Below are 26,010 nucleotides of genomic sequence, written 5' to 3' on the forward strand. Positions count from 1 at the left end.
GCTATACAAAAAAATAAATAAATAAATCATATTCAAGATGGAGTCTCTCCGAGCAGTGATCTCCAGTCTGGAGGAAGGGGATTTTATGGTGTCGGTCGACATAAAGTATGCCTACTTTACACGTCCCCATATATCCTCCACATCAGGCTTACCTGAGGTCTGCCGTTCAGGATTGTCATTACCAATTTCAGACGTTGCCGTTTGGTCTGTCCACGGCTCCGAGGGTTTTCACCAAAGTTATGGCGGAAATGATGGTTCTCCTGCGCAAGCAAGGAGTCACAATTTATCCCGTACTTGGACAATCTCCTGATAAAAGCGAGGTCCAAGGAACAATTACTGCAGAGCGTGACGCTCTCCCTGACAATTCTGCAACAACATGGTTGGCTCCTAAACTTGCCAAAATCACAGTTGGTTCCGACGACAAGACTGTCGTTCTTGGGTATGATTCTGGACACGGAATTACAGAGAATTTTTCTTCCAGTGGAAAAGGCTCTGGAAATTCAGAACCTGGTCAAACAGATTCTGAAGCCAGCAAGAGATGGTGGCGGCCTACGAGGCCATTCAGTTGGGCAGATTCCATGCCAGAGTGTTTCAGTGGGACCTGTTGGACAAATGGTCCGGATCCCATCTGCACATGCACAGACAGCTAATCCTGTCTTCCAAAACCAGAATCTCACTCCTGTGGTGGCTTCTTAGCTCTCACCTCCTAGAGGGACGCAGATTCGGGATCCAGGACTGGATCCTGGTGACCACGGATGCGAGTCTCTGAGGCTGGGGTGCAGTCACACAGGGGGAAAATTTCCAGGGAAAATGGTCAAGCCAGGAAGCTTGTCTACACATAAACATTCTGGAGTTAAGGGCCATTTACAATGGCCTTCTACAAGCGGAACATCTTCTTCGCGATCTGCCCGTCTTGATTCAGTCGGACAACATAACAGCAGTGTCGTACGTAAACCGCCAGGGCGGAACGAAGAGCAGAGCGGCAATGGCAGAGGCCACAAAAGTTTTCCGCTGGGCGGAAAGGCATGTAAGCGCTCTGTCAGCGGTCTTCATTCTGGGTGTAGACAACTGGGAAGCAGACTTCCTCAGCAGACACGATCTCCATCCAGGAGAGTGGGGTCTTCATCGAGAGGTCTTTGCAGAAGTGACAAGTCGTTGGGGAATTCCTCAAATAGACATGATGGCGTCTTCCTCAACAAGAAACTTCAGAGATATTGTTCCAGGTCGAGGGACCCTCAAGCAATAGCAGTGGACGCCCTAGTAACACCGTGGGTGTTTAAGTCGGTATATGTGTTCCCTCCGATTCCAAAAGTGATAAAGATCATAAGAAGAACAAGGGTTCATGCAATCCTCATTGTTCCAGACTGGCCAAGGAGGGCTTGGTATCCAGATTTTCAGGAATTGCTCATTGGAGATCCCTGGCCTCTTCGTCTACGAGAGGATCTGTTACAGCAGGGGCCCTGCGTGTACCAAGACTTACCGCAGCTTCGTTTGACGGCTTGGAGGTTGAGCACAGGATCCTAGCCCGAAAGGTTATTCCCGGTGAAGTAATTCCCACACTGCTTCAGGCTAGAAAAGAGGTAACGGCGAAACATTATCACCGTATTTGGAGAAAATATGTGTCTTGGTGTGAATCCAAGGAGGCTCCTACGGAAGAATTTCAGCGGGGCCGTTTTCTCCATTTTCTGCAAGCAGGGGTGGATGCGGGACTAAAGTTAGGCTCAATTAAAGTACAAATTTCGGCCTTGTCAATTTTCTTTCAAAAAGAATTGGCTTCCCTTCCGGAAGTTCAGACTTTCGTGAAAGGCGTGCTGCACATCCACCCTCCCTTTGTGCCCCCGGTGGCACCATGGGATCTTAACGTGGTGTTGCGGTTCCTGCAATCTCATTGGTTTGAACCTTTACGTAAGGTAGAGTTGAAATTCGTCACTTGGAAAGTGATCATGCTGTTGGCCTTGGCCTCTGCAAGGCGGGTGTCTGAATTGGCGGCTTTGTCTCACAAGAGCCCCTATTTGATCTTCCATGAAGATAGAGCGGAGTTGAGAACTCGTCAGCAATTTCTGCCTAAAGTGGTGTCATCGTTTCACATGAACCAACCTATTGTGGTGCCAGTGGCTACTGACGCCTTTGAGGAATCAAAGTCTCTAGATGTGGTCAGAGCTTTGAAAATTTATGTAGCCAGAACGGCTTAGATTAGGAAAACGGAGGCTCTGTTTGTCCTGTATGATCCCAACAAGATTGGGCTCCTGCAGACTATTGCACGCTGGATCTGTAATACGATTCGGAAAGCTCATTCTACGGCTGGATTGCCGTTACCGAAATCGGTGAAGGCCCATTCTACCAGAAAGGTGGGCTCATCCTGGGCGGTTGCCCGGGGCGGTCTCGGCATTACAGCTTTGCTGAGCAGCTACTTGGTCGGGTTCAAACACTTTTGCAAAGTTTTACAAGTTTGATACCCTGGCTAAGGAAGACCTCTTGTTTGGTCAGTCGGTGCTGCAGAGTCATCCGCACTCTCCCGCCCATTCTTGAGCTTTGGTATAAACCCCATGGTTCTTGAAGTGTCCCCAGCATCCTCTAGGACGTAAGGAGAAAATAGGATTTTAACACCTACCGGTAAATCCTTTTCTCTTAGTCCGTAGGGGATGCTGGGCGCGCGTCCCAGTGCGTACTGTATCTGCAGTTATTGGTTATGGTTACACACGTGTTGTGTTACGGTTATAGTCGGCCTGTTGCTGTCATTATTCATGCCGTTGCATGCGTTGGGTTGAATGCCATGTTGTACGGCATGTTTGAGGTGTGAGCTGGTATGTATCTCCCCTTAGTTTAAATCAAAATAAATCCTTTCCTCGAAATGTCCGTCTCCCTGGGCACAGTTCCTATAACTGGAGTAGGGGCATAGAGGGAGGAGCCAGTTCACACCCCTTTTAAAGTCTTAAAGTGCCCATGTCTCCTGCGAATCCCGTCTATACCCCATGGTTCTTGAAGTGTCCCCAGCATCCTCTACGGACTAAGAGAAAAGGATTTACCGGTAGGTATTAAAATCCTATTTTCATATTGCCAAAATAATCTGGGTTATTTCCGGGTGAAGGTGCAATGTGAAAGCACCAAAGTGAAATTACCTGGGTCGAGCATCCCGGCATTTCAACCGGGGATAAAAGCAGGGTTAAACACGGGCCGGAGCAGTGCAGTGTAAAAGGGTCTTACCCGGGTTCTTCAACCCGGGAAACAAAAAAAGGCGCTGATTGGATGTTCCTGTGTCTCCTTTTGTTGCTTCATCTTTGTGAGCCACAAAAAAAGTCAACTTTAAATTACCTCTATTGTGTTTACAAGGATGTCCCGGGTTCTGTATGAGAGGAGCTAACCCGGGAATAACCATGATCAAAAGCGCAGTGTGAAAGGGTCTGACCCTGGTTTGCAATGTGAAAAAAGCATCAGTTCCTCTAGGTACACTTGTATTTTGTTAATTGATAAAAATAAACAATTAACACTAGTGTGTGTGTGTGTGTGTGTGTGTGTGTGTGTGTATGTACGTATGTATGTGTGTGTGTGTGTGTGTGTGTGTGTGTGTATGTATGTATGTGTGTGTATATATATATATATATATATATATATATATATATATATATATATATGTTTTTTTATTTAAAATTGTTCAGTGACTCTAGATAAGTGTTATGAATTTTATGCTCGATTATGGTATTACGGTTACTGTGATACCTTATTTGTGTACAATATTGCTATCTATTTATATTATTCTGTTTATTTGTTAGAGCCTGTATTCGGAGCACTTGATATGGGGTTGTATAATTAGCGCTGCCTATTTTTGTTTTATAAGCTGTAGGTAAAAGTTGTAATTAAATTTTATTTTTTTAACGGAAAATTTAATTTATTTATTTTTTTGTAGTCGCTCTCATACTGTTTACACAGGAGAAGTGCATAGGTCACTAGAAATTCCACCATAGAATTCTATGACTGAACACACAAATCTGATCAGAGATAAAGTCATTGCAAGGAAATCACAGAGGGTTAGATGGCCAATTTGAGCCAGCAGTTTAGGCTAAAGGCTGAGTAATGTGAAATTCCACAGGAGGCTGGTGTTACAAAGCTCTGAGCACCATTGTGCTGCTGTCCGCGAACTCTGTAGTCTGTTTACTTATTAACGAAATGCAGCCGGGTGTGTCAGGGGTTGGCTCTTGCAGCAGTTTCTTTAAGAACAACCCCTGGTTTCCATGTCCTGTTTTGCTAATGCTGTGTGGGATTGTCTTTGGGCATTTTGATAGATAATACATTTGCTATGGGTATTAGAATATAATGTGTACTAGTTCTTATTCATGTCTCCATGTATTCCTATTTTGCTTGGTGGCCTGAATAATCCATTGCTCAAAAACTAGGTTTATGGTATTCCACATTTTGTGGCCATCTATTCTGTAAACCAGTCCAAATCACTGCGCATGCTATGATTGTGGTACATGGAATCTGAGATGTCTACATTAATGTGTCCTACTGCCTTAGCTTACATTACCATAACAGGGTCATGTAGTGGGGTTGGGGCTCTGTTACAGATGGGCGGAATCCCAGCGGTCCGCATCCAGACACTGCGATCCCGGCCGCAGAATGCCGTCGGCCGCGCGGGGGGGGGCGGGGGCAAGTTCTGAGTGGGAATAGTCCCGTTTTAGTTGACATGCCGACTGTTGGGATTCTTAGGGTTCGGGATGCAGGTGGAGGTATTGTGACCGGCGGTCTCCCATGTAGTGGTGTATCATGTTGTCTGTGAATACAGACAGCTCTCGGTGGGAGTTACAGTTAAGCACTATATAAATTATCTGTTCGAGTGCCCAAATTAGCTATATCTCTGCTAGAGCTAATGAGTGTTATTTTTCCCTTTTTGTTTCTAGGAGCATAAAACGGATCATATTCAATTCCTTGATTAAACCAACAGTCAATGATAAGGGAGAAAAAGAGATCGATATCATATCCACATCCCAGGCCCTTCAGATTGCAGGACGAGCCGGCAGGTTCAGCTCCATATTTAAGGAAGGAGAAGTCACCACCATGCTGCAGGATGACCTTGTGCGGCTGAAGGAAATTCTGAGCAAGCCCGTCTCTGAAATACAGGTGCAGTATTTTACAATAAAAAATCTGTAGATTGCAATAATCCTTAAATCTTAAAGAGCTGCAGCACGCAGGCAATTCTGAATGGGAAATGTGTCCTTATAGTCTTTAGATCATCACCGCAGAGAACTGCATACAGCAATAGCACAGCTGACCCACAGAAACCTGTGTGTGCAAACTACAGACAGCTGAGGATTAGCTCTCATTAAATTCCTTTTTAGTGGCGAAAAATAGATATGAAGCCATGAGTTTATATGTACTTATATTAAAACCCATTGTTAAGGTATGTTGGTTATTTGCTTGCTATTCCATATTGACCATGTTTTGCTTTTCTCTAGGCTGCGGGCTTGCACCCCACTGCAGAACAGATTGAAATGTTTGCTTATCACCTGCCTGATGCTACTCTGTCCAACCTCATAGTGAGTATGCTGCATAGTCCATGTCTTGTATTGTAATATATACTTTAATAGATAACAAACATTAAATGGATAACTGAAGTGTGGTATAGTATTTGGTGTTTGAGCATTTCCCTGTTTCCGATATTACACTCGATATTACAGTGTTTCCGATATTACACTCGTTCTTTTTGGGAGATGGTCGGCTCCTTACAGCTGTTTATAATATTATTATATGCTTTTCACTGACCCTCTAAAGCAGGCATGTCCAAACTGCGGCTGTTGAGAAACTACTGTTGAGAAACTACTCATCCCAGCATGCCCTGACACAGCTTTAGCATTCACTGACGGCAAAACTGTGTTAGGGCATGCTGGGATATGTAGTTTCACAACAGCTGGAGGGCCGCAGTTTGGACATGGCTGCTCTAAAGTAATTACATATATGCCCCATATGGATGGGGCATACCAGAAATAGCACAGCTTCTGTAAGGGAAATAAGAGTAAATAATTGGTGTTTGCGATAAAAGTCCAGCATGCTTTGTGTTGGTGACATCATCACTTACTACATTGTCTTCATTTCTTTTTGACTTTCAGGACATATTTGTGAGTCTCTCCCAGGTGGACGGGCGCTATTTCGTGTGCAATATTGAAGACTTTAAGTTGATCGCCGACATGATCCAGCACATACCTCTAAACTTAAGAGCACGATATGTGTTCTGCACAGCTCCCATAAACCACAGCTTGCCATTTGTTTCTACTTCCCTGCTAAGGGTGAGTGTCCCTTCTTATAGCAAACATAGTAGTACAAGTTATTAAAGGGTTAACTGGTTCGCTTCTTGACCAGAAACATTTCAGCAAGAACAAGAGTAACTTAGAGCAACCAAGTAAAATTTAAATCTGCATGTATTTTTTTTTGTTTTTCTGTGTGACGTCTCTAATATTTCTAAAGTAGTGTGTTTTATGGTTATTTCCACAAAATTAGATTATTTTTGTTTTTATAATATGAGTCTGTTTATTGTTTTCAAATCTATTTAGTGTGCTAATAGAAGCACATATCTGCTCCAGTTACATATAACACTTTCACACCGCACAAATAAGCCGGTTTCGACACGGTATAGTGCCAGGTCATATTGCTGGGTCAGAATTGCGATGTGTACGGTCCAAAGCAGGCTCCCACCCGGGAAGGACCCGTTTCCAATGTCCGAGTTAAACCCGACATTGCGATCTGAAAGCGGTAATATAGATCCAGTAACTTCTGAATTGGGACACTGGACTATATGGGTTTACCAGTGTCCGCAGATGGGAGAAGTTCAACCTGTTACGCATCACTGCACAGTAGTAATCTTGTGACCACATATATGTATCCGCATACATCATTGCTGCAGTTGCGTCAAACAGCCCCTATCGGCATACCAGGTCCCTTGAGACTCTGCTAGCATTAGGCGCCTTATTTGCATCTTTTTTTGCCGAAAATGCGTCTTATCGTGATTTATTTGATCTGCAACACTTGTATATCTGTGTGCAACCGAGTCTCCTAATCTGTACCCGAAGTGCTACTATGTATGTAGCAGCTGCAGCTTTTTTCCACTACAAGTTCCGCTGTGCTTAGTATACAGACTGTCACACACAGTATACAAGTGTCATCTATCAAATTAATCAGCACAGTCTCCTTGTGTGTCCTAGTCACATTGTATGTGTTTTCTGCCCCCCAAAAAAAGCCTAACGCTAGCACAGCTTGGCAGTCCAGTGTGTGTATGTATGTTTGCCAATAACTGGTTAATAAACCAACTTTTATAATATATATACACATACCTCCCAACATGTGGAGCTGGCAAAGTGGGACTCCCCGACCGAAGTGTCCTATGGAAAAGGAGAGTGGCTTCATGGGAGTGACTATTGCGAACCACACACCCCTTTTTCGTCACTGAGGGGGCATGCCCGGCGCTCTGTGAGCTGCTGCATGCCCCAATTCCTCTGTCTACCATGAATAGATGTGCGCGTGCCAGTGACAGGATCTTCTTAACTCCAACCCCCACTGCGGCCCGTGAGTGGGACTCTCCTCGAAAAATGAGTGTTATGGAATCTTTTATATGACTGTCTTCTGTTTGCTCTTCCCTAGTTTGCCCGACAGTTCAGCAGGAATGAGCCTCTCACGTTCCAGTGGGTTTGTAAACATGTTAACTGGCCCATTTCGCCTCCTAAAACCATTAAAGATTTGATGCATCTAGAAGCTGTCCATGACATCCTGGATCTCTACCTGTGGTTAAGGTAAGTTCAGCCCCGCTATATACTCATCTGAGACACCATTTTGGAAAAACTGGTTTTATATGGCACAATTGTAAATTTTATACGAGTCCTATAGTACAGCAGCACTCCTTCATGTATACGGTTTATTGTAGAAATAAATTACTGGATTAAGGGTCACATTGTGGTAGTAAAGTTGTTTTGGCTGTACCTGTTGTGAGATGAGATAGGCTCCTGTGGATGTGTAACCAGACACTAAGCCCTGATGTGACAGGTATAGTATTTGGTCGCTGTGTGCTGCATTAAACCAGGCCAGAACCTGTTTTCACTCCATGTACCATCAAGCAGGAGCAGCCCAGATGGAGCACTTTCCTTCAGCCTTGCTTGCCTTCTGTTCTAATTACTAAGTAGATTTATTTATCAAAGCACATTCTCCGTTTAACTTGTTTTTTTATGTGATTTTGAATTACCCTGGTAATACTGTATATTTAATTTTCCCTTTGAATACATCAGATATAAAAATAAAGGTATGACTCAAAGGGTGGAAATCAAATGTTTAGTCTGCTGACGGCCACTAGATAGCGCTCAACGGAGCTATTCAATTGTAGCTCCGTTTGGGTGAGATGGCTGCCACTGTCTGTATTTCAGCTCGCAACCCCCACGGGGCTGCAAGCTCTATAATGCACAAAATGTGACCCATTTGAGCATCCAATCGGCACTTTCCGGGATCGCACCCAGCACTTTGGTCGGGTTTAGCTGCTTTACACGGCTAAATCCAACCTCCCTGGGCGCAACCAGCACAATTGTCTGCCTACAATCTTTGAGAAGGGGAGGTAACAGTATGTACAAAAGAAGTTGCCTGATTTTTTAGCTCCGTTGCATGTTGAAATGTCTATAACTTATAGCGATGTTTACTAAAACCACTAATATATTTTTCCCCTTTATACCTTTTTCAGTTATCGCTTTATGGATATGTTTCCAGATGCAGACCTAGTGAGGTCTATACAGAGAGAGCTGGATTCCATCATTCAGAGAGGAGTTTATAGCATCACTAAACTGATTGCAGCCTCAGAGAACAATGTTGCTCTTCAGGTCATTGATGAGCTCTCCACTAATCATGGGACCGTTCCAGATGAGAATCAGCGATCTGTACATAGGAGAGGACGATCAGTTAAGCAGATACCAATGAATTCTGAACAAAATAATACATCTCTTACCTCTCGATTGGTTCAGGATGGACTTCTTACACCAGATATGTTAAAACAGTTAGAGAAAGAATGGCTGTCTCGTCAGTATAGACATGGAAACCAGAACAGTTTAGTACATGAAATGGACATTTCAAAACCAAGAAAGAAGAAATAGCACACTGAGATACATACTATTTTAATATAAAAATAAAAAGACTTTGTCAAGAAACTGCATCGCTATGGTATTGTTGCATATGTTTTTTGCCTTATGCACTTTGTGTAAATGCACTTATTTAAAATTGTACTTGTAAACCATTTCCATGGTAACAACAAACGGACGCTACAGGGATACAACCGCCGGTAAAGTCATTTTGCCATTTCTGATAAGTGAGTTTCAATGCTTTGTGTTGCCTTAAGCTTTAAACAAAAAGTGTGTCTAAAAGTCTAGGGCTGTCTCCTCTATACTGAGCTATCTGAGCATGTAGCTGGTTAAATTGTAATTTAACAACTTCCCAAAGGGGTTGCACGAGAAATGCAACTTGAATCTCTAATTTTCACATAACTAAGCTTAGAATTGATTGAGTATTTTGCAGAAAAAGCTGCATGTCCATTTTGCATTCTTCTTTATATCACTTGTTATGGATGCCAGCCTTCCAAGAGATACTACAGGTTGAGTATCCCATATCCAAATATTCCGAAATACGGAATATTCCGAAATACGGACTTTTTTGAGTGAGAGTGAGATAGTGAAACCTTTTTTTTTTGATGACTCAATGTACACAAACTTTGTTTAATACACAAAGTTATTAAAAATATTGTATTAAATGACCTTCAGGCTGTGTGTATAAGGTGTATATGAAACATAAATGAATTGTGTAAATGTAGACACACTTTGTTTAATGCACAAAGTTATAAAAAATATTGGCTAAAATTACCTTCAGGCTGTGTGTATAAGGTGTATATGTAACATAAATGCATTCTGTGCTTAGATTTAGGCCCCATCACCATGATATCTCATTATGGTATGCAATTATTCCAAAATACGGAAAAATCCCATATCCAAAATACCTCTGGTCCCAAGCATTTTGGATAAGGGAGACTCAACCTGTATAAGACCAGTTTTTTTCTATCATCCTCAGGTTTACACTGGGACAGTGGGTGGAGCTAAGGAGCCGGCACCAAAAGAGATTAAATCAGCAGCAGCACAGGTTCCTCCTTCCCTATACCCCACCCCCTGCCTTCAGTAGCCAGTTTTTCTTTTGGTGCCCAAGTAGCTGGGCACGTTTCGGCTGCCTCTGCAGCTGTAGAGTTTCTTACTTTATTTCTCTAACGTCCTAGTGGATGCTGGGGACTCCGAAAGGACCATGGGGAATAGCGGCTCCGCAGGAGACTGGGCACAAAAGTAAAAAGCTTTAGGACTACCTGGTGTGCACTGGCTCCTCCCCCTATGACCCTCCTCCAAGCCTCAGTTAGATTTTTGTGCCCGAACGAGACGGGTGCAGGCTAAGGGGCTCTCCTGAGCTGCTTAGTGGAAAAGTTTAAAGTAGGTTTTTTATTTTCAGTGAGACCTGCTGGCAACAGGCTCACTGCATCGAGGGACTAAGGGGAGAGAAGCGAACTCACCTGCGTGCAGAGTGGATTGGGCTTCTTAGGCTACTGGACATTAGCTCCAGAGGGACGATCACAGGCCCAGCCATGGATGGGTCCCGGAGCCGCGCCGCCGGCCCCCTTACAGAGCCAGAAGACTGAAGAGGTCCGGAAAATCGGCGGCAGAAGACGTCCTGTCTTTAATAAGGTAGCGCACAGCACCGCAGCTGTGCGCCATTGCTCTCATGCACACTTCACACTCCGGTCACTGAGGGTGCAGGGCGCTGGTGGGGGCGCCCTGAGACGCAATAAAACACCTTGTGTTGGCAAAAAAATACATCACATATAGCTCCTGGGCTATATGGATGCATTTAACCCCTGCCAAATTTCCATAAAAAAGCGGGAGAAAGGCCGCCGAAAAGGGGGCGGAGCCTATCTCCTCAGCACACTGGCGCCATTTTTCCTCACAGCTCCGTTGGAGGAAGGCTCCCTGACTCTCCCCTGCAGTCCTGCACTACAGAAACAGGGTAAAACAAAGAGAGGGGGGCACTAAATTGGCATAGAAATATATACAGCAGCTATATTAGGGAAAAACACTTATATAAGGTTATCCCTATATATATATATATATAGCGCTCTGGTGTGTGCTGGCAAACTCTCCCTCTGTCTCCCCAAAGGGCTAGTGGGGTCCTGTCCTCTATCAGAGCATTCCCTGTGTGTGTGCTGTGTGTCGGTACGTTGTGTCGACATGTATGAGGAGGAAAATGGTGTGGAGGCGGAGCAATTGCCTGTGTTAGTGATGTCACCCCCTAGGGAGTCGACACCTGACTGGATGGTCTTATGGAAAGATTTACGTGATAGTGTCAGCACTTTACAAAAGACTGTTGACGACATGAGACAGCCGGCAAATCAGTTAATACCTGTACAGGCGTCTCAAACACCGTCAGGGGCTATAAAGCGCCCGTTACCTCAGGTCGATACAGACACAGACACGGACTCTGACTCCAGTGTCGACGGTGAGGAAACAAACGTATTTTCCAGTAGGGCCACACGTTACATGATCACGGCAATGAAGGAGGTTTTGAATATTTCTGATACTACAAGTACCACAAAAAAGGGTATTATGTGGGGTGTGAAAAAACTACCCGTAGTTTTCCCCGAATCAGATGAATTGAATGAGGTGTGTGATGAAGCGTGGGTTTCCCCCGATAAAAAATTGCTAATTTCTAAAAAATTATTGGCATTATACCCTTTCCCGCCAGAGGTTAGGGCGCGTTGGGAAACACCCCCTAGAGTGGATAAGGCGCTCACACGCTTATCAAAACAAGTGGCATTACCGTCTCCTGATACGGCCGCCCTAAAGGAACCAGCTGATAGAAAGCTGGAAAATATCCTAAAGAGTATATACACACATACTGGTATTATACTGCGACCAGCAATCGCCTCAGCCTGGATGTGCAGTGCTGGGGTGGCTTGGTCGGATTCCCTGACTGAAAATATTGATACCCTGGACAGGGACAATATATTATTGACTATAGAGCATTTAAAGGATGCATTCCTATATATGCGAGATGCACAGAGAGACATTTGCACTCTGGCATCAAGAGTAAGTGCGATGTCCATTTCTGCCAGAAGAGGATTATGGACGCGACAGTGGTCAGGGGATGCGGATTCCAAACGGCATATGGAGGTATTGCCGTATAAAGGGGAGGAGTTATTTGGGGGCGGTCTATCGGACCTGGTGGCCACGGCAACGGCTGGGAAATCCACCTTTTTACCCCAAGTCACCTCACAGCAGAAAAAGATACCGTCTTTTCAGGCTCAGTCCTTTCGTTCCCATAAGCGCAAGCGGGCAAAAGGCCACTCATATCTGCCCCGGGGCAGAGGAAGGGGAAAAAGACTGCAGCAGACAGCCTCTTCCCACGAACAGAAGCCCTCCCCCGCTTCTGCCAAGTCCTCAGCATGACGCTGGGGCCTTACAAGCGGACTCAGGCACGGTGGGGGCCCGTCTCAAGAATTTCAGCGCGCAGTGGGCTCACTCGCAAGTGGACCCCTGGATCCTGCTGGTAGTATCTCAGGGGTACAAATTGGAATTCGAGACGGCTCCCCCTCGCCGGTTCCTGAAGTCTGCTTTACCAACGTCTCCCCCCGACAGGGAGGCGGTATTGGAAGCCATTCACAAGCTGTATTCCCAGCAAGTGATAATCAAGGTACCCCTCCTACAACAGGGAAAGGGGTATTATTCCACGCTGTTTGTGGTACCGAAGCCGGACGGCTCGGTGAGACCCATTTTAAATCTGAAAGCCTTGAACACTTACATAAAAAGGTTCAAGTTCAAGATGGAGTCACTCAGAGCAGTGATAGCTAACCTGGAAGAAGGGGATTATATGGTGTCTCTGGACATCAAGGATGCTTACCTCCATGTCCCAATTTGCCCTTCTCACCAAGGGTACCTCAGGTTTGGGGTACAGAACTGTCACTATCAGTTTCAGACGCTGCCGTTTGGATTGTCCACGGCACCTCGGGTCTTTACCAAGGTAATGGCCGAAATGATGATTCTTCTTCGAAGAAAAGGCGTCTTAATTATCCCTTACTTGGACGATCTCCTGATAAGGGCAAGGTCCAGAGAACAGTTAGAGGTCGGAGTAGCACTGTCTCAAGTAGTACTACGACAGCACGGATGGATTCTAAATATTCCAAAATCCCAGCTGATTCCGACGACACGTCTGCTGTTCCTAGGGATGATTCTGGACACAGTACAGAAAAAGGTGTTTCTCCCGGAAGAGAAAGCCAGGGAGTTATCCGACCTAGTCAGGAAGCTCCTAAGACCAGGCCAGGTGTCAGTGCATCAGGGCACAAGGGTCCTGGGAAACATGGTGGCTTCTTACGAAGCGATTCCATTCGGCAGATTCCACGCAAGAACTTTTCAGTTGGATCTGCTGGACAAATGGTCCGGATCGCATCTTCAAATGCATCAGCGGATAACCCTGTCTCCAAGGACAAGGGTGTCTCTCCTGTGGTGGTTACAGAGTGCTCATCTCCTAGAGGGCCGCAGATTCGGCATTCAGGATTGGGTCCTGGTGACCACGGATGCCAGCCTGAGAGGCTGGGGAGCAGTCACACATGGAAAAAATTTCCAGGGCTTGTGGTCAAGCATGGAAACGTCACTTCACATAAATATCCTGGAACTAAGGGCCATTTACAATGCTCTAAGTCAGGCAAGGCCTCTGCTTCAGGGTCAGTCAGTATTGATCCAGTCGGACAACATCACGGCAGTCGCCCACGTAAACAGACAGGGCGGCACAAGAAGCAGGAGGGCAATGACGGAAGTGGCAAGGATTCTTCGCTGGGCGGAAAATCATGTGATAGCACTGTCAGCAGTGTTCATTCCGGGAGTGGACAACTGGGAAGCAGACTTCCTCAGCAGATACGATCTCCACCCGGGGGAGTGGGGACTTCACCCAGAAGTCTTCCACATGATTGTAAACCGTTGGGAAAAACCAAAGGTGGACATGATGGCGTCTCGCCTCAACAAAAAACTGGACAGATATTGCTCCAGGTCAAGGGACCCTCAGGCAATAGCTGTGGACGCTCTGGTAACACCGTGGGTGTACCGGTCAGTGTATGTGTTCCCTCCTCTTCCTCTCATACCAAAAGTACTGAGAATCATAAGAAGGAGAGGAGTAAAGACTATACTCGTGGCTCCGGATTGGCCAAGAAGGACTTGGTACCCGGAAATTCAAGAGATGCTCACTGAAGAACCGTGGCCTCTACCTCTAAGACAGGACCTGCTCCAGCAGGGACCATGTCTGTTCCAAGACTTACCGCGGCTGCGTTTGACGGCATGGCGGTTGAACGCCGGATCCTGAAGGAAAAAGGCATTCCGGATGAAGTCATCCCTACCCTGATCAAAGCCAGGAAGGATGTAACCGTACAACATTATCACCGTATTTGGCGTAAATATGTTGCATGGTGCGAGGCCAGGAAGGCCCCTACAGAGGAATTTCAACTGGGTCGATTCCTGCATTTCCTGCAAACAGGACTGTCTATGGGCCTCAAATTAGGGTCCATTAAGGTTCAAATTTCGGCCCTGTCGATATTCTTCCAAAAAGAACTAGCTTCTGTCCCTGAAGTTCAGACGTTTGTCAAAGGAGTACTGCATATACAGCCTCCTTTTGTGCCTCCAGTGGCACCTTGGGATCTCAATGTAGTTTTGGGATTCCTAAAATCACATTGGTTTGAACCACTCACCACTGTGGACTTGAAATATCTCACATGGAAAGTGGTGATGCTGTTAGCCCTGGCTTCAGCCAGGCGTGTATCAGAATTGGCGGCTTTATCCTATAAAAGCCCGTACCTAATTTTTCATACGGACAGGGCAGAATTGAGGACTCGTCCTCAATTTCTCCCTAAGGTGGTTTCAGCATTTCACTTAAACCAACCTATTGTGGTGCCTGCGGCTACTAGGGACTTGGAGGATTCCAAGTTGCTGGATGTAGTCAGGGCCCTGAAAATATATGTTTCCAGGACGGCTGGAGTCAGAAAATCTGACTCTCTGTTTATCCTGTATGCACCCAACAAGCTGGGTGCTCCTGCTTCTAAGCAGACGATTGCTCGTTGGATTTGTAGTACAATTCAGCTTGCACATTCTGTGGCAGGCCTGCCACAGCCAAAATCTGTAAAAGCCCATTCCACACGGAAAGTGGGCTCATCTTGGGCGGCTGCCCGAGGGGTCTCGGCTTTACAACTTTGCCGAGCAGCTACTTGGTCAGGGGCAAACACGTTTGCTAAATTCTACAAATTTGATACCCTGGCTGAGGAGGACCTGGAGTTCTCTCATTCGGTGCTGCAGAGTCATCCGCACTCTCCCGCCCGTTTGGGAGCTTTGGTATAATCCCCATGGTCCTTTCGGAGTCCCCAGCATCCACTAGGACGTTAGAGAAAATAAGAATTTACTTACCGATAATTCTATTTCTCATAGTCCGTAGTGGATGCTGGGCGCCCATCCCAAGTGTGGATTGTCTGCATTACTTGTACATAGTTATTGTTACAAAAATCGGGTTTTTGTTGTTGTGAGCCATCTTTTCAGAGGCTCCTTCTGTTATCATACTGTTAACTGGGTTCAGATCACAAGTTGTACGGTGTGATTGGTGTGGCTGGTATGAGTCTTACCCGGGATTCAAGATCCTTCCTTATTGTGTACGCTCGTCCGGGCACAGTATCTTAACTGAGGCTTGGAGGAGGGTCATAGGGGGAGGAGCCAGTGCACACCAGGTAGTCCTAAAGCTTTTTACTTTTGTGCCCAGTCTCCTGCGGAGCCGCTATTCCCCATGGTCCTTTCGGAGTCCCCAGCATCCACTACGGACTATGAGAAATAGAATTATCGGTAAGTAAATTCTTATTTTTTTACTTCTTAACCTTTTTAAAGAGCGGCCAGTGGGGCTGCAGCAAGCAGTGTTCTCACTGACCGCTCCATCCCCTGCTCCGGTGGCCGGAGCACTGGCTCCTCTGTCAGTGACACCGTCCCGTCCCAGGACAGCGCACAGCAGGGATACAGCCACGGCTGGAGCACTGGGGCAGGTAAGAGGCTCCCTGCACTGTGGGGTACCGGTACACAGCGGCGATCCCTCTCCAGTGTGGGAGGACACCGGAGGGGAGGGGATGGCAGTGGGCACCCAGTCTTCTCCGCACACCCACTAGACCTCCAGGGACAATATTGCCACGGCGGTAGGTCCTTGGGAGTTGGCTATGGGGGGAAGGGGGGGGTAGCCATTGTCCGTTTGTCTTCTCCCCCACCCTTTTGGCGCACTCCCTTTCACAGTGCTGCAGCTGCTCCGAATGGGTCCCTGCACTCACCCCAAAGACGGGGGGGGGGGGGGGTACGCCCTGGGCAGCAAGTTACTGATGTTCTAAAAAACTGGCATAAAAAGCATATTCGGTGCCCGGACACCGTGTCCCATACCCCCACCAGTATAAAGCTGCGCGCCATTGCTCCAGCGCTGCCGGCTTTGCAAGGGCGCAGGGGGGGCGCCCTGGGCAGCAGTATATACCTTTCTCTGACGTCCTAGTGGATGCTGGGAACTCCGTAAGGGCCATGGGGAATAGACGGGCTCCGCAGGAGACTGGGCACTCTAAAAGAGATATTAGGTACTATCTGGTGTGCACTGGCTCCTCCCTCTATGCCCCTCCTCCAGACCTCAGTTAGAATCTGTGCCCGGCCAGAGCTGGGTGCTCCTAGTGGGCTCTCCTGAGCTTGCTAGAAAAGAAAGTATTTGTTAGGTTTTTTATTTTCAGTGAGATCTGCTGGCAACAGACTCACTGCTACGTGGGACTGAGGGGAGAGAAGCAAACCTACCTGCTTGCAGCTAGATTGTGCTTCTTAGGCTACTGGACACCATTAGCTCCAGAGGGTTCGAACACAGGGCCTGACCTCGATCGTCCGTTCCCGGAGCCGCGCCGCCGTCCCCCTTGCAGAGCCAGAAGACAGAAGAAGAACGATGATATCGGCGGCAGAAGACTCCTGTCTTCATTAAGGTAGCGCACAGCACTGCAGCTGTGCGCCATTGCTCCCACTGCACACCACACACTCCGGTCACTGTAGTGTGCAGGGTGCTGGGGGGGGGCGCCCTGGGCAGCAATTATATTACCTTTTGGCAAAAAAATACACATAATACAGTCAGTTAACTGTATATGTGTAAAAAAAACCCGCCATTAAGTACAGAAAACGCGGGACAGAATCCCGCCGCTGAGGGGGCGGGGCCTTCAGCACACCAGCGCCATTTTCCCTTCACAGCTCCGCTGGAAGCACGCTCCCCAGGCTCTCCCCTGCAGTATCCAGGTACAAGACGGGTAACAGAGAGAGGGGGGGCACATAAAGTTAGGCGCAAATCGATAAGACAAGCAGCTATTGGGAAAATCACTTATTAGCAGTGTAAATCCCAGTGTTATATAGCGCTGTGGTGTGTGCTGGCATTCTCTCTATCTCCCCAAAGGACTTTGTGGGGTCCTGTCCTCAGTCTGAGCATTCCCTGTGTGTGTGCGCGGTGTGTCGGTACGGCTGTGTCGACATGTTTGATGAGGAGGGTTACGTGGAGGCGGAGCAGGGGCAGATACATGTGGTGTCGCCCCCGACGGGGCCGACACCTGATTGGATGGATATGTGGAAGGTCTTAACCGACAGTGTCAACTCCTTACATAAAAGGTTCGATGACGCAGCAGCCTTGGGACAGCCGGGGTCTCAGCCCGCGCCTGCCCAGGCAACTCAGAAGCCGTCAGGGGCTCATAAACGCCCGCTAGCTCTGATGGTAGACACAGATGTCGACACGGAGTCTGACTCCAGTGTAGATGAGGATGAGACAAATGTACAGTCTACAAAAGCCATCCGATGCATGATTACTGCAATGAAAGATGTATTGCACATTTCTGATATTAACCCGGTTACCACCAAAAGGGGTATTATGTTTGGGGAGAAAAAGCAGCCAGTGACTTTTCCCCCATCTGATGAATTAAATGATTTGTGTGAAGAAGCGTGGAGTTCCCCTGATAAGAAACTAGTGATTTCTAAGAGGTTACTGATGGCGTACCCTTTCCCGCCAACGGATAGGTTACGTTGGGAAACATCCCCTAGGGTGGACAAGGCGGTAACACGCTTATCTAAAAGGGTGGCACTGCCGTCTCAGGATACGGCCGCCCTAAAGGATCCTGCGGATAGAAAGCAGGAAGCTATCCTGAAGTCTGTGTATACACACTCTGGTACTCTACTGAGACCTGCTATTGCTTCAGCCTGGATGTGTAGTGCTGCAGCAGCATGGACTGATACCCTGTCAGACAACATTGATTCCCTCGACAGGGATACTATTTTGTTAACCATCGAACATATAAAAGACGTCGTCTTATATATGCGGGATGCACAGAGGGACATTTGCCTGCTGGCATCTAGAATTAATGCAATGTCCATTTCTGCCAGGAGAGTATTATGGACTCGGCAGTGGACAGGTGATGCTGATTCTAAAAAACACATGGAGGTTTTGCCTTATAAGGGTGAGGAATTATTTGAGGACGGTCTCTCGGACCTCGTATCCACAGCAACTGCTGGGAAGTCTACTTTTTTACCTCAGGTTCCCTCACAGCCTAAGAAAGCACCGTATTATCAAATGCAGTCCCTTCGGCCTCAGAAAGGCAAGCGGGTCAGAGGAGCATCCTTTCTGGCCAGAGGCAAGGGTAGAGGAAAGAAGCCAGGAACAAAAATCCTCCCCTGCTTCCACTAAGTCCACCGCATGACGTTGGGGCTCCACAGGCGGAGCCAGGTGCAGTGGGGGCGTGTCTCCGAAACTTCAGCAACCAGTGGGTTCGCTCACAAGTGGATCTCTGGGCTGTACAAATTGTTTCTCAGGGATACAAGCTGGAGTTCGAGGCGACTCCCCCTCGCCGTTACCTCAAATCAGCCTTGCCAGCTGCTCCTAGGGAAAGGGAGGTAGTACTGGCGGCAATTCACAAGCTGTACCTCCAGCAGGTGATAATCAAGGTCCCCCTCCTTCAACAGGGCAGGGGTTACTATTCCACAATGTTTGTGGTACCGAAACCGGACGGTTCGGTGAGACCCATCCTGAATTTAAGATCCTTGAACACTTATATAAAGAAGTTCAAGTTCAAAATGGAATCGCTCAGGGCGGTTATTGCAAGCCTGGAAGAGGGGGATTTTATGGTATCGCTGGACATCAAGGATGCTTACTTGCATGTCCCCATTTACCCACCTCACCAGGAATACCTCAGGTTTGTGGTACAGGACTGTCATTACCAATTCCAGACGTTGCCGTTTGGTCTCTCCACGGCAACGAGAATATTTACCAAGGTAATGGCCGAAGTGATGATACTCCTTTGGAAAAGGGAGTTATAATTATCCCGTACTTGGACGATCTCCTCATAAAGGCGAGGTCCAGAGAGCAGTTGTTGGTCAGCGTAGCACTCTCTCAGGAAGTGTTGCACCAGCACGGCTGGATTCTGAATATCCCAAAGTCGCAGTTGATTCCTGCGACGCGTCTGCTTTTCCTGGGCATGATTCTGGACACAGAACAGCAGAAGGTGTTTCTCCCGGCGGAGAAAGCCCAGGAATTGTCATCTCTGGTCAGGGACCTCCTGAAACCAAAACAGGTGTCGGTTCATCACTGCACGCGAGTCCTGGGAAAGATGGTGGCTTCTTACGAAGCAATTCCCTTCGGCAGGTTCCATGCAAGGATCTTTCAGTGGGATCTGTTGGACAAATGGTCCGGATCGCATCTTCAGATGCATCGGTTGATCACCCTGTCCCCAAGGGCCAGGGTGTCTCTGCTGTGGTGGCTGCAGAGTGCTCATCTTCTCGAGGGACGCAGGTTCGGCATACAGGACTGGGTCCTGGTGACCACGGATGCAAGCCTCCGAGGATGGGGGGCAGTCACTCAGGGAAGAAACTTCCAAGGCCAGTGGTCAAGTCTGGAGACTTCACTACACATAAATATACTGGAACTAAGGGCCATTTACAACGCCCTGAGGCAAGCAGAGCCCCTGCTTCAAAACAAACCTGTACTGATTCAGTCAGACAACATCACGACGGTCGCCCATTTAAACCGCCAGGGCGGCACAAGAAGCAGGATGGCAATGGCAGAAGCCACAAGGATTCTTCGTTGGGCGGAGAATTACGTGCTAGCACTGTCAGCAGTGTTCATTCCGGGAGTGGACAACTGGGAAGCAGACTTCCTCAGCAGACACGACCTCCACCCGGGAGAGTGGGGACTTCATCAAGAAGTCTTCACACAGATTGTAAATCGCTGGGAACTGCCACATGTGGACATGATGGCGTCCCGCCTCAACAAAAAGCTAAAAAGATATTGCGCCAGGTCAAGGGACCCTCAGGCGATAGCTGTGGACGCACTAGTGACACCGTGGGCGTACCAGTCGGTTTATGTGTTCCTTCCTCTTCCTCTCATACCCAAGGTACTGAGTATAGTAAGGAAGAGAGGAGTAAGAACTATACTCATCGTTCCGGATTGGCCAAGAAGAACTTGGTACCCAGAACTACAAGAAATGATCACAGAGGACCCATGGCCTCTGCCTCTCAGACAGGACCTGTTACAACAGGGGCCCTGTCTGTTCCAAGACTTACCGCGGCTGCGTTTGACGGCATGGCGGTTGAACGCCGGATCCTAGCGGAAAAGGGCATTCCGGATGAAGTTATTCCTACGCTGATAAAGGCTACGAAAGACGTGACAGCAAAACATTATCACCGTATATGGCGAAAATATGTTGCTTGGTGTGAGGCCAGGAAGGCCCCTACAGAGGAATTCCAGCTGGGTCGATTCCTGCACTTCCTACAGTCAGGAGTGTCTATGGGCTTAAAATTAGGATCTATAAAGGTCCAGATTTCGGCCCTATCTATTTTTTTTCAAAAGGACCTGGCTTCACTGCCTGAAGTTCAGACGTTTGTTAAGGGAGTGCTGCATATTCAGCCCCCTTTTGTGCCTCCAGTGGCACCTTGGGATCTTAACGTTGTGTTGGATTTCCTGAAATCACACTGGTTTGAGCCACTTAAAACCGTGGAGCTAAAGTATCTCACGTGAAAGGTGGTCATGCTGTTGGCCTTAGCTTCGGCTAGGCGTGTGTCAGAATTGGCGGCTTTGTCATGTAAAAGCCCATATCTGATCTTCCATATGGACAGGGCGGAATTGAGGACTTGTCCCCAATTTCTCCCAAAGGTGGTATCAACGTTTCATTTGAACCAACCTATTGTGGTGCCTGCGGCTACTCGGGACTTGGAGGATTCCAAGTTGCTGGACGTAGTCCGGGCTTTGAAAATGTATGTTTCCAGGACGGCTAGAGTCAGGAAAACTGACTCGCTATTTATCCTGCATGCACCCAACAAGCTGGGTGCTCCTGCTTCAAAGCAAACTATTGCTCGCTGGATCTGTTGCACGATTCAGCAGGCACATTCTGCGGCTGGACTGCCGCATCCTAAATCAGTGAAAGCCCATTCCACAAGGAAGGTGGGCTCTTCTTGGGCGGCTGCCCGAGGGGTCTCTGCTTTACAGCTTTGCCGAGCTGCTACTTGGTCGGGTTCAAACACGTTTGCTAAATTCTACAAGTTTGATACCCTGGCTGAGGAGGACCTTGAGTTTGCTCATTCGGTGCTGCAGAGTCATCCGCACTCTCCCGCCCGTTTGGGAGCTTTGGTATAATCCCCATGGTCCTTACAGAGTTCCCAGCAACCACTAGGACGTCAGAGAAAATAAGAATTTACTCACCGGTAATTCTATTTCTCGTAGTCCGTAGTGGATGCTGGGCGCCCGTCCCAAGTGCGGACTCTCTGCAATACATGTATATAGTTATTGCTTCACTAAAGGGTTATTGTTATGAGCCATCCGTAAAAGGAGGCTCAGTTGTTGTTCATACTGTTAACTGGGTATGGTTATCACAAGTTGTACAGTGTGGCTGGTATAAGTCTTACCCTGGATTCCAAATCCTTTCCTTGTTGTGTCAGCTCTTCCGGGCACAGTTTCCCTAACTGAGGTCTGGAGGAGGGGCATAGAGGGAGGAGCCAGTGCACACCAGATAGTACCTAATCTTTCTTTTAGAGTGCCCAGTCTCCTATGGAGCCCGTCTATTCCCCATGGTCCTTACGGAGTTCCCAGCATCCACTACGGACTACGAGAAATAGAATTAACGGTGAGTAAATTCTTATTTTTTAAGGGTGCCTACGCATAAATACAGTGTATAGACACTGTACAGGGACCCCCGCTAACATAAAAAACGCTATTTGAATAGCGGGCTGAAGCGCGCCGAGAAGGGGCGGGGCTTAGCCCGCACAACACGTTTCAGCGCCATTTTTCTCCAGGTCCCCGCCAAAACAATGAAAACAGTGCAAAAGTGGGGGGGGGGGGGGGGGGGGCACAGTGGTTAGTGCTGTATAAACGACAATATAACACTATTTTAGAAAAATGGACTTGTAATCTGTGTGTTGTGCATATGTCTCTGTGTGTTCCCTGGTCAGATATACCCACTATAGTTTTGTAGTCGACATACGTCGACAGGCGTGTGTGCTCTGTCACAAACAGCTATGGAGATCACTGTCGGCATCGCCGACGCTTGTTGGTACTTGATTCAGTAAAGGCAGTGTCGGCAGGTCAGTAGTTGTTTGCTTGTCAATAGTAAACACTGTAGGGGAGACACAGTGGTAGGTGGGTGATCCTGTCTGCACCAACTGTTATTACTGAGTGTAAATTAACATGCTGTAACTGCCTTATACCTGTTTATTTATTTATATATATATATATATATATATATATTGTATGTATATGTATGGTACAGTTCCTTGGGCCTGTAACTCGAACTCGGGTATGGTAGTTGTGTGGGAGTGTATTAAGATTATATAGGTATACTTCCCTCGGACCTCTCGGGGTCGCCAGATGGTTATTTTGCCTGGTAACTACTCCCTGTTGTCGACGAATACTAGCTTTTCTGTCGACCATAAGGTTTCCTGTTAGATCCACAACTGGGGTTTTCAGTACATGGTCATACACATTCAGAACACATTATGTCACTAGGGACCCTATGGTTCCCAACAATACGCTTATATGTCGGATATATATATATATATATATATATATATATATATAGCCTGTGATAAGATTTTTTCCTCTACTGAGAATGTGAACTTCTGTGAGGACTGTACACAGAGTGATATTCAGCAGGCTAGTCAATCCAGACAGATACAGGAGTTAAAAGACTGGATGAAGAGATCCTTTGTTACTAAAGAACAGATGGCTGATCCGCAGGGAAATAAGAGATCTAGATCCCTGGTTAGTATTGATTCTCAGGACGAGTCAGCCTCTAATGATTGCAATTATATTGATTATCAGGCTTCCTCTAATTCAGAGTCAGAGGAGGATAGAGAATTTAATTTGGATCTGTCACAACTGAGGGTTTTGGCTGACAGGAGAAAGCCTCAGTTGTAGGGGCTGAGAGGAACTTAAACCGGGGAGGTTTAATCAGACCCCTGGACATGTAAGTGTTAAAAGGAAACCCGAAGGTGTTACCATGACAACCAGGTAAAAGTCAAAATAAAAGTTTATTAACAGACTCCGTGTAAACAAACAGCATTCAAGGTAAATAATGGCAATGATAAATAATGATTCCTGGAGCACTCTGACCATGAAATGGTTACACAGGACACTGGTAGGTAAGAACAGCTGTTACAGTCCTTAGATGGAATAACCTTACCAGGCCTGGCTGTAGTAGTGAAGATATCCAAGGAACATGCCAGTAGATGGAACAGATGAAGCTGGTAACTTGAATCAGCTGTTGTATTTACTGGATAGAACCAGCCAGGTGGTAAGACACGGAGTGGATGCGGAATGGAATCAGCCAGATGATAAAGTCACTGAATGAATGCTGGGTGGAACCAGCCAGGTGATAAAACACGGAGTGAATATAATAAGATGCTAGGGAGCGTGGAAACAGAGGAGTTGAAGGATGATTACCGGTGGTAATGGATACTGCTGAAAGCAGATGAAATAGCTGGAAACTGGATCAGCCACGGAGGACTGCAGAGTCAGGCTGCACCGCAGGATGGTAGGCAGGTGCGGGTCTCTTTAGTGGATGCTGGAGACAGCTGGAACCTGGAAACACAACCACAGGAGAGAGACTGGAACAAGATATGACAAACAAAGCACTGACCATTTCCTGGCCCAGGCACAGGATACTTATACCTGCAGCAATGCAGGCATTGGCTGGGCAATTATGCAGATTTCCAGAGGCAGTGGATTGGAGGAACTGAGACATGTGATTAGATCCAACATGGCTGCGCCCATGTTAGAACTTGGAGGGAAAACTGGCTTGGGAAACCATGTGGAAACATAACTGTAATGGCGGTGCCGGCCACAGAGGACAGGAGAAGCCAGACTGACAAATGTATGCTGAGACTCGTGGATGACAACGGAGGCCGCGGCAGGCATGGAACACCACACTGACAACCTGCACCTATAACACAGGAGCGGCGGCGGAGGCCGCGGAGAACGGGAGACGCCATGCAGGATTTAAACATGGTGCCGCTATGACAGCGTCTCAGCGTGACAGGAGGGATATGCAGTATGTGGACACAGATGAGATCCGGCCTTGGAACGCTGAGCGAGCCTCAGGAGACATCTGAAAGGCAGGTAATGGCGTCCAGATACCCGGATCGTGACAGCACCCCCCCCCCCCTTTAGGAGTGGCCCCAGGACGCTTCTTAGGCTTTAGAGGAAACTTCGAGTGGAAATTCCGGACCAAGGCAGGAGCATGGACATCAGACGCATTGGGCCAAGAGCGTTCTTCAGGACCATAGCCCTTCCAGTCAATAAGATACTGCAACTGACCATAACGGAAACGTGAGTCCAGAATCTTGGCCACCTCATACTCGACTCCCCGTTGAGTCTGAACTTTAGGAGCTGGAGGAAGTGCAGAATGAAACCGATTCAGGATCAGCGGTTTCAACAAGGAAACATGGAATGTCCTGGGTATTTTTAAGAAGGGAGGTAACTGGAGTCTGTAAGCAACAGGATTGATGACTTGTTTAATTTTAAAAGGACCGATGTAACGAGGAGCAAATTTCATGCTGGGAACTCTCAACCTCAAATTCTTCGTTGACAACCATACTTGATCACCCACCTTGAGAGCCGGAACCGCTCTACGCTTCCTATCGGCAAACTTCTTATACCTAAATGAGGCTTTAAGCAGGGCTGCGCGGACATTCTTCCAGTTGTTTAAAAACTGACGCAAGGTGACATCCACTGCTGGAACAGAAGTTGCTGGAAGCGGTTGGAATTCTGGAACCTTAGGGTGGAATCCATAGTTGATGAAGAATGGTGTTGAGGAGGATGAGGAATGGTATTGATTGTTGTGGCTAAACTCGGCCCAGGGAAGGAGTTGAACCCAGTCATCTTGGGAGGAAGACACGTAAATGCGGAGGAAGGCCTCCGGTTCCTGATTCACCTTCTCGGTTTGACCATTGGTCTGAGGATGGTAAGCTGTGGAAAACTTTAACTTGACTTGGAGGGCTTGACACAAACTTCGCCAAAATTTGGCTACAAATTGTACTCCACGATCGGAGATGATTTCTTCAGGGAGACCGTGAAGTCTAAAGATCTCTTGGATAAAGGCTTGAGCCAACTTGGAAGCTGACGGAAGACCGGTAAGGGGTATGAAATGTGCCATCTTGGTGAACCGGTCAACTACCACCCAGATGGTATTAAACTTGTTGCATATAGGCAGATCTGTAACAAAGTCCATCGACAAATGGGTCCATGGTCGACTGGGAACAGATAATGGAACCAGTTGCCCCGCAGGAGACTGGCGAGGAACTTTGTGTTGGGCACACTTTGGGCAAGAGGCAATAAACTCCTTGACGTCCTTCTTCAGAGTTGGCCACCAGTAGGACCTAGAGATAAACTCAAGGGTTTTCTGAATGCCTGTATGTCCGG

General features: G+C 47.3%; 1 protein-coding gene across 1 annotated transcript in view; it reads left to right on the forward strand.

The window, feature by feature from the left end:
• Window positions 1-9,172, forward strand: part of SUPV3L1 (Suv3 like RNA helicase) — a 76,309-nt gene extending 67,137 nt beyond the window's left edge. Inside the window, exons 11-15 of the mRNA XM_063961576.1 lie at window positions 4,896-5,115; window positions 5,451-5,531; window positions 6,102-6,278; window positions 7,627-7,775; window positions 8,708-9,172. Coding sequence (XP_063817646.1) covers window positions 4,896-5,115; window positions 5,451-5,531; window positions 6,102-6,278; window positions 7,627-7,775; window positions 8,708-9,113 — 1,033 coding nt within the window. The 3' untranslated portion in view covers window positions 9,114-9,172. The remainder of the gene's footprint in view (window positions 1-4,895; window positions 5,116-5,450; window positions 5,532-6,101; window positions 6,279-7,626; window positions 7,776-8,707) is intronic.
• The last annotated feature ends 16,838 nt before the right edge of the window (window positions 9,173-26,010 follow it).

Source organism: Pseudophryne corroboree, chromosome 3 (assembly GCF_028390025.1).
Source record: "Pseudophryne corroboree isolate aPseCor3 chromosome 3, aPseCor3.hap2, whole genome shotgun sequence".
NCBI lineage: Eukaryota > Metazoa > Chordata > Amphibia > Anura > Myobatrachidae > Pseudophryne > Pseudophryne corroboree.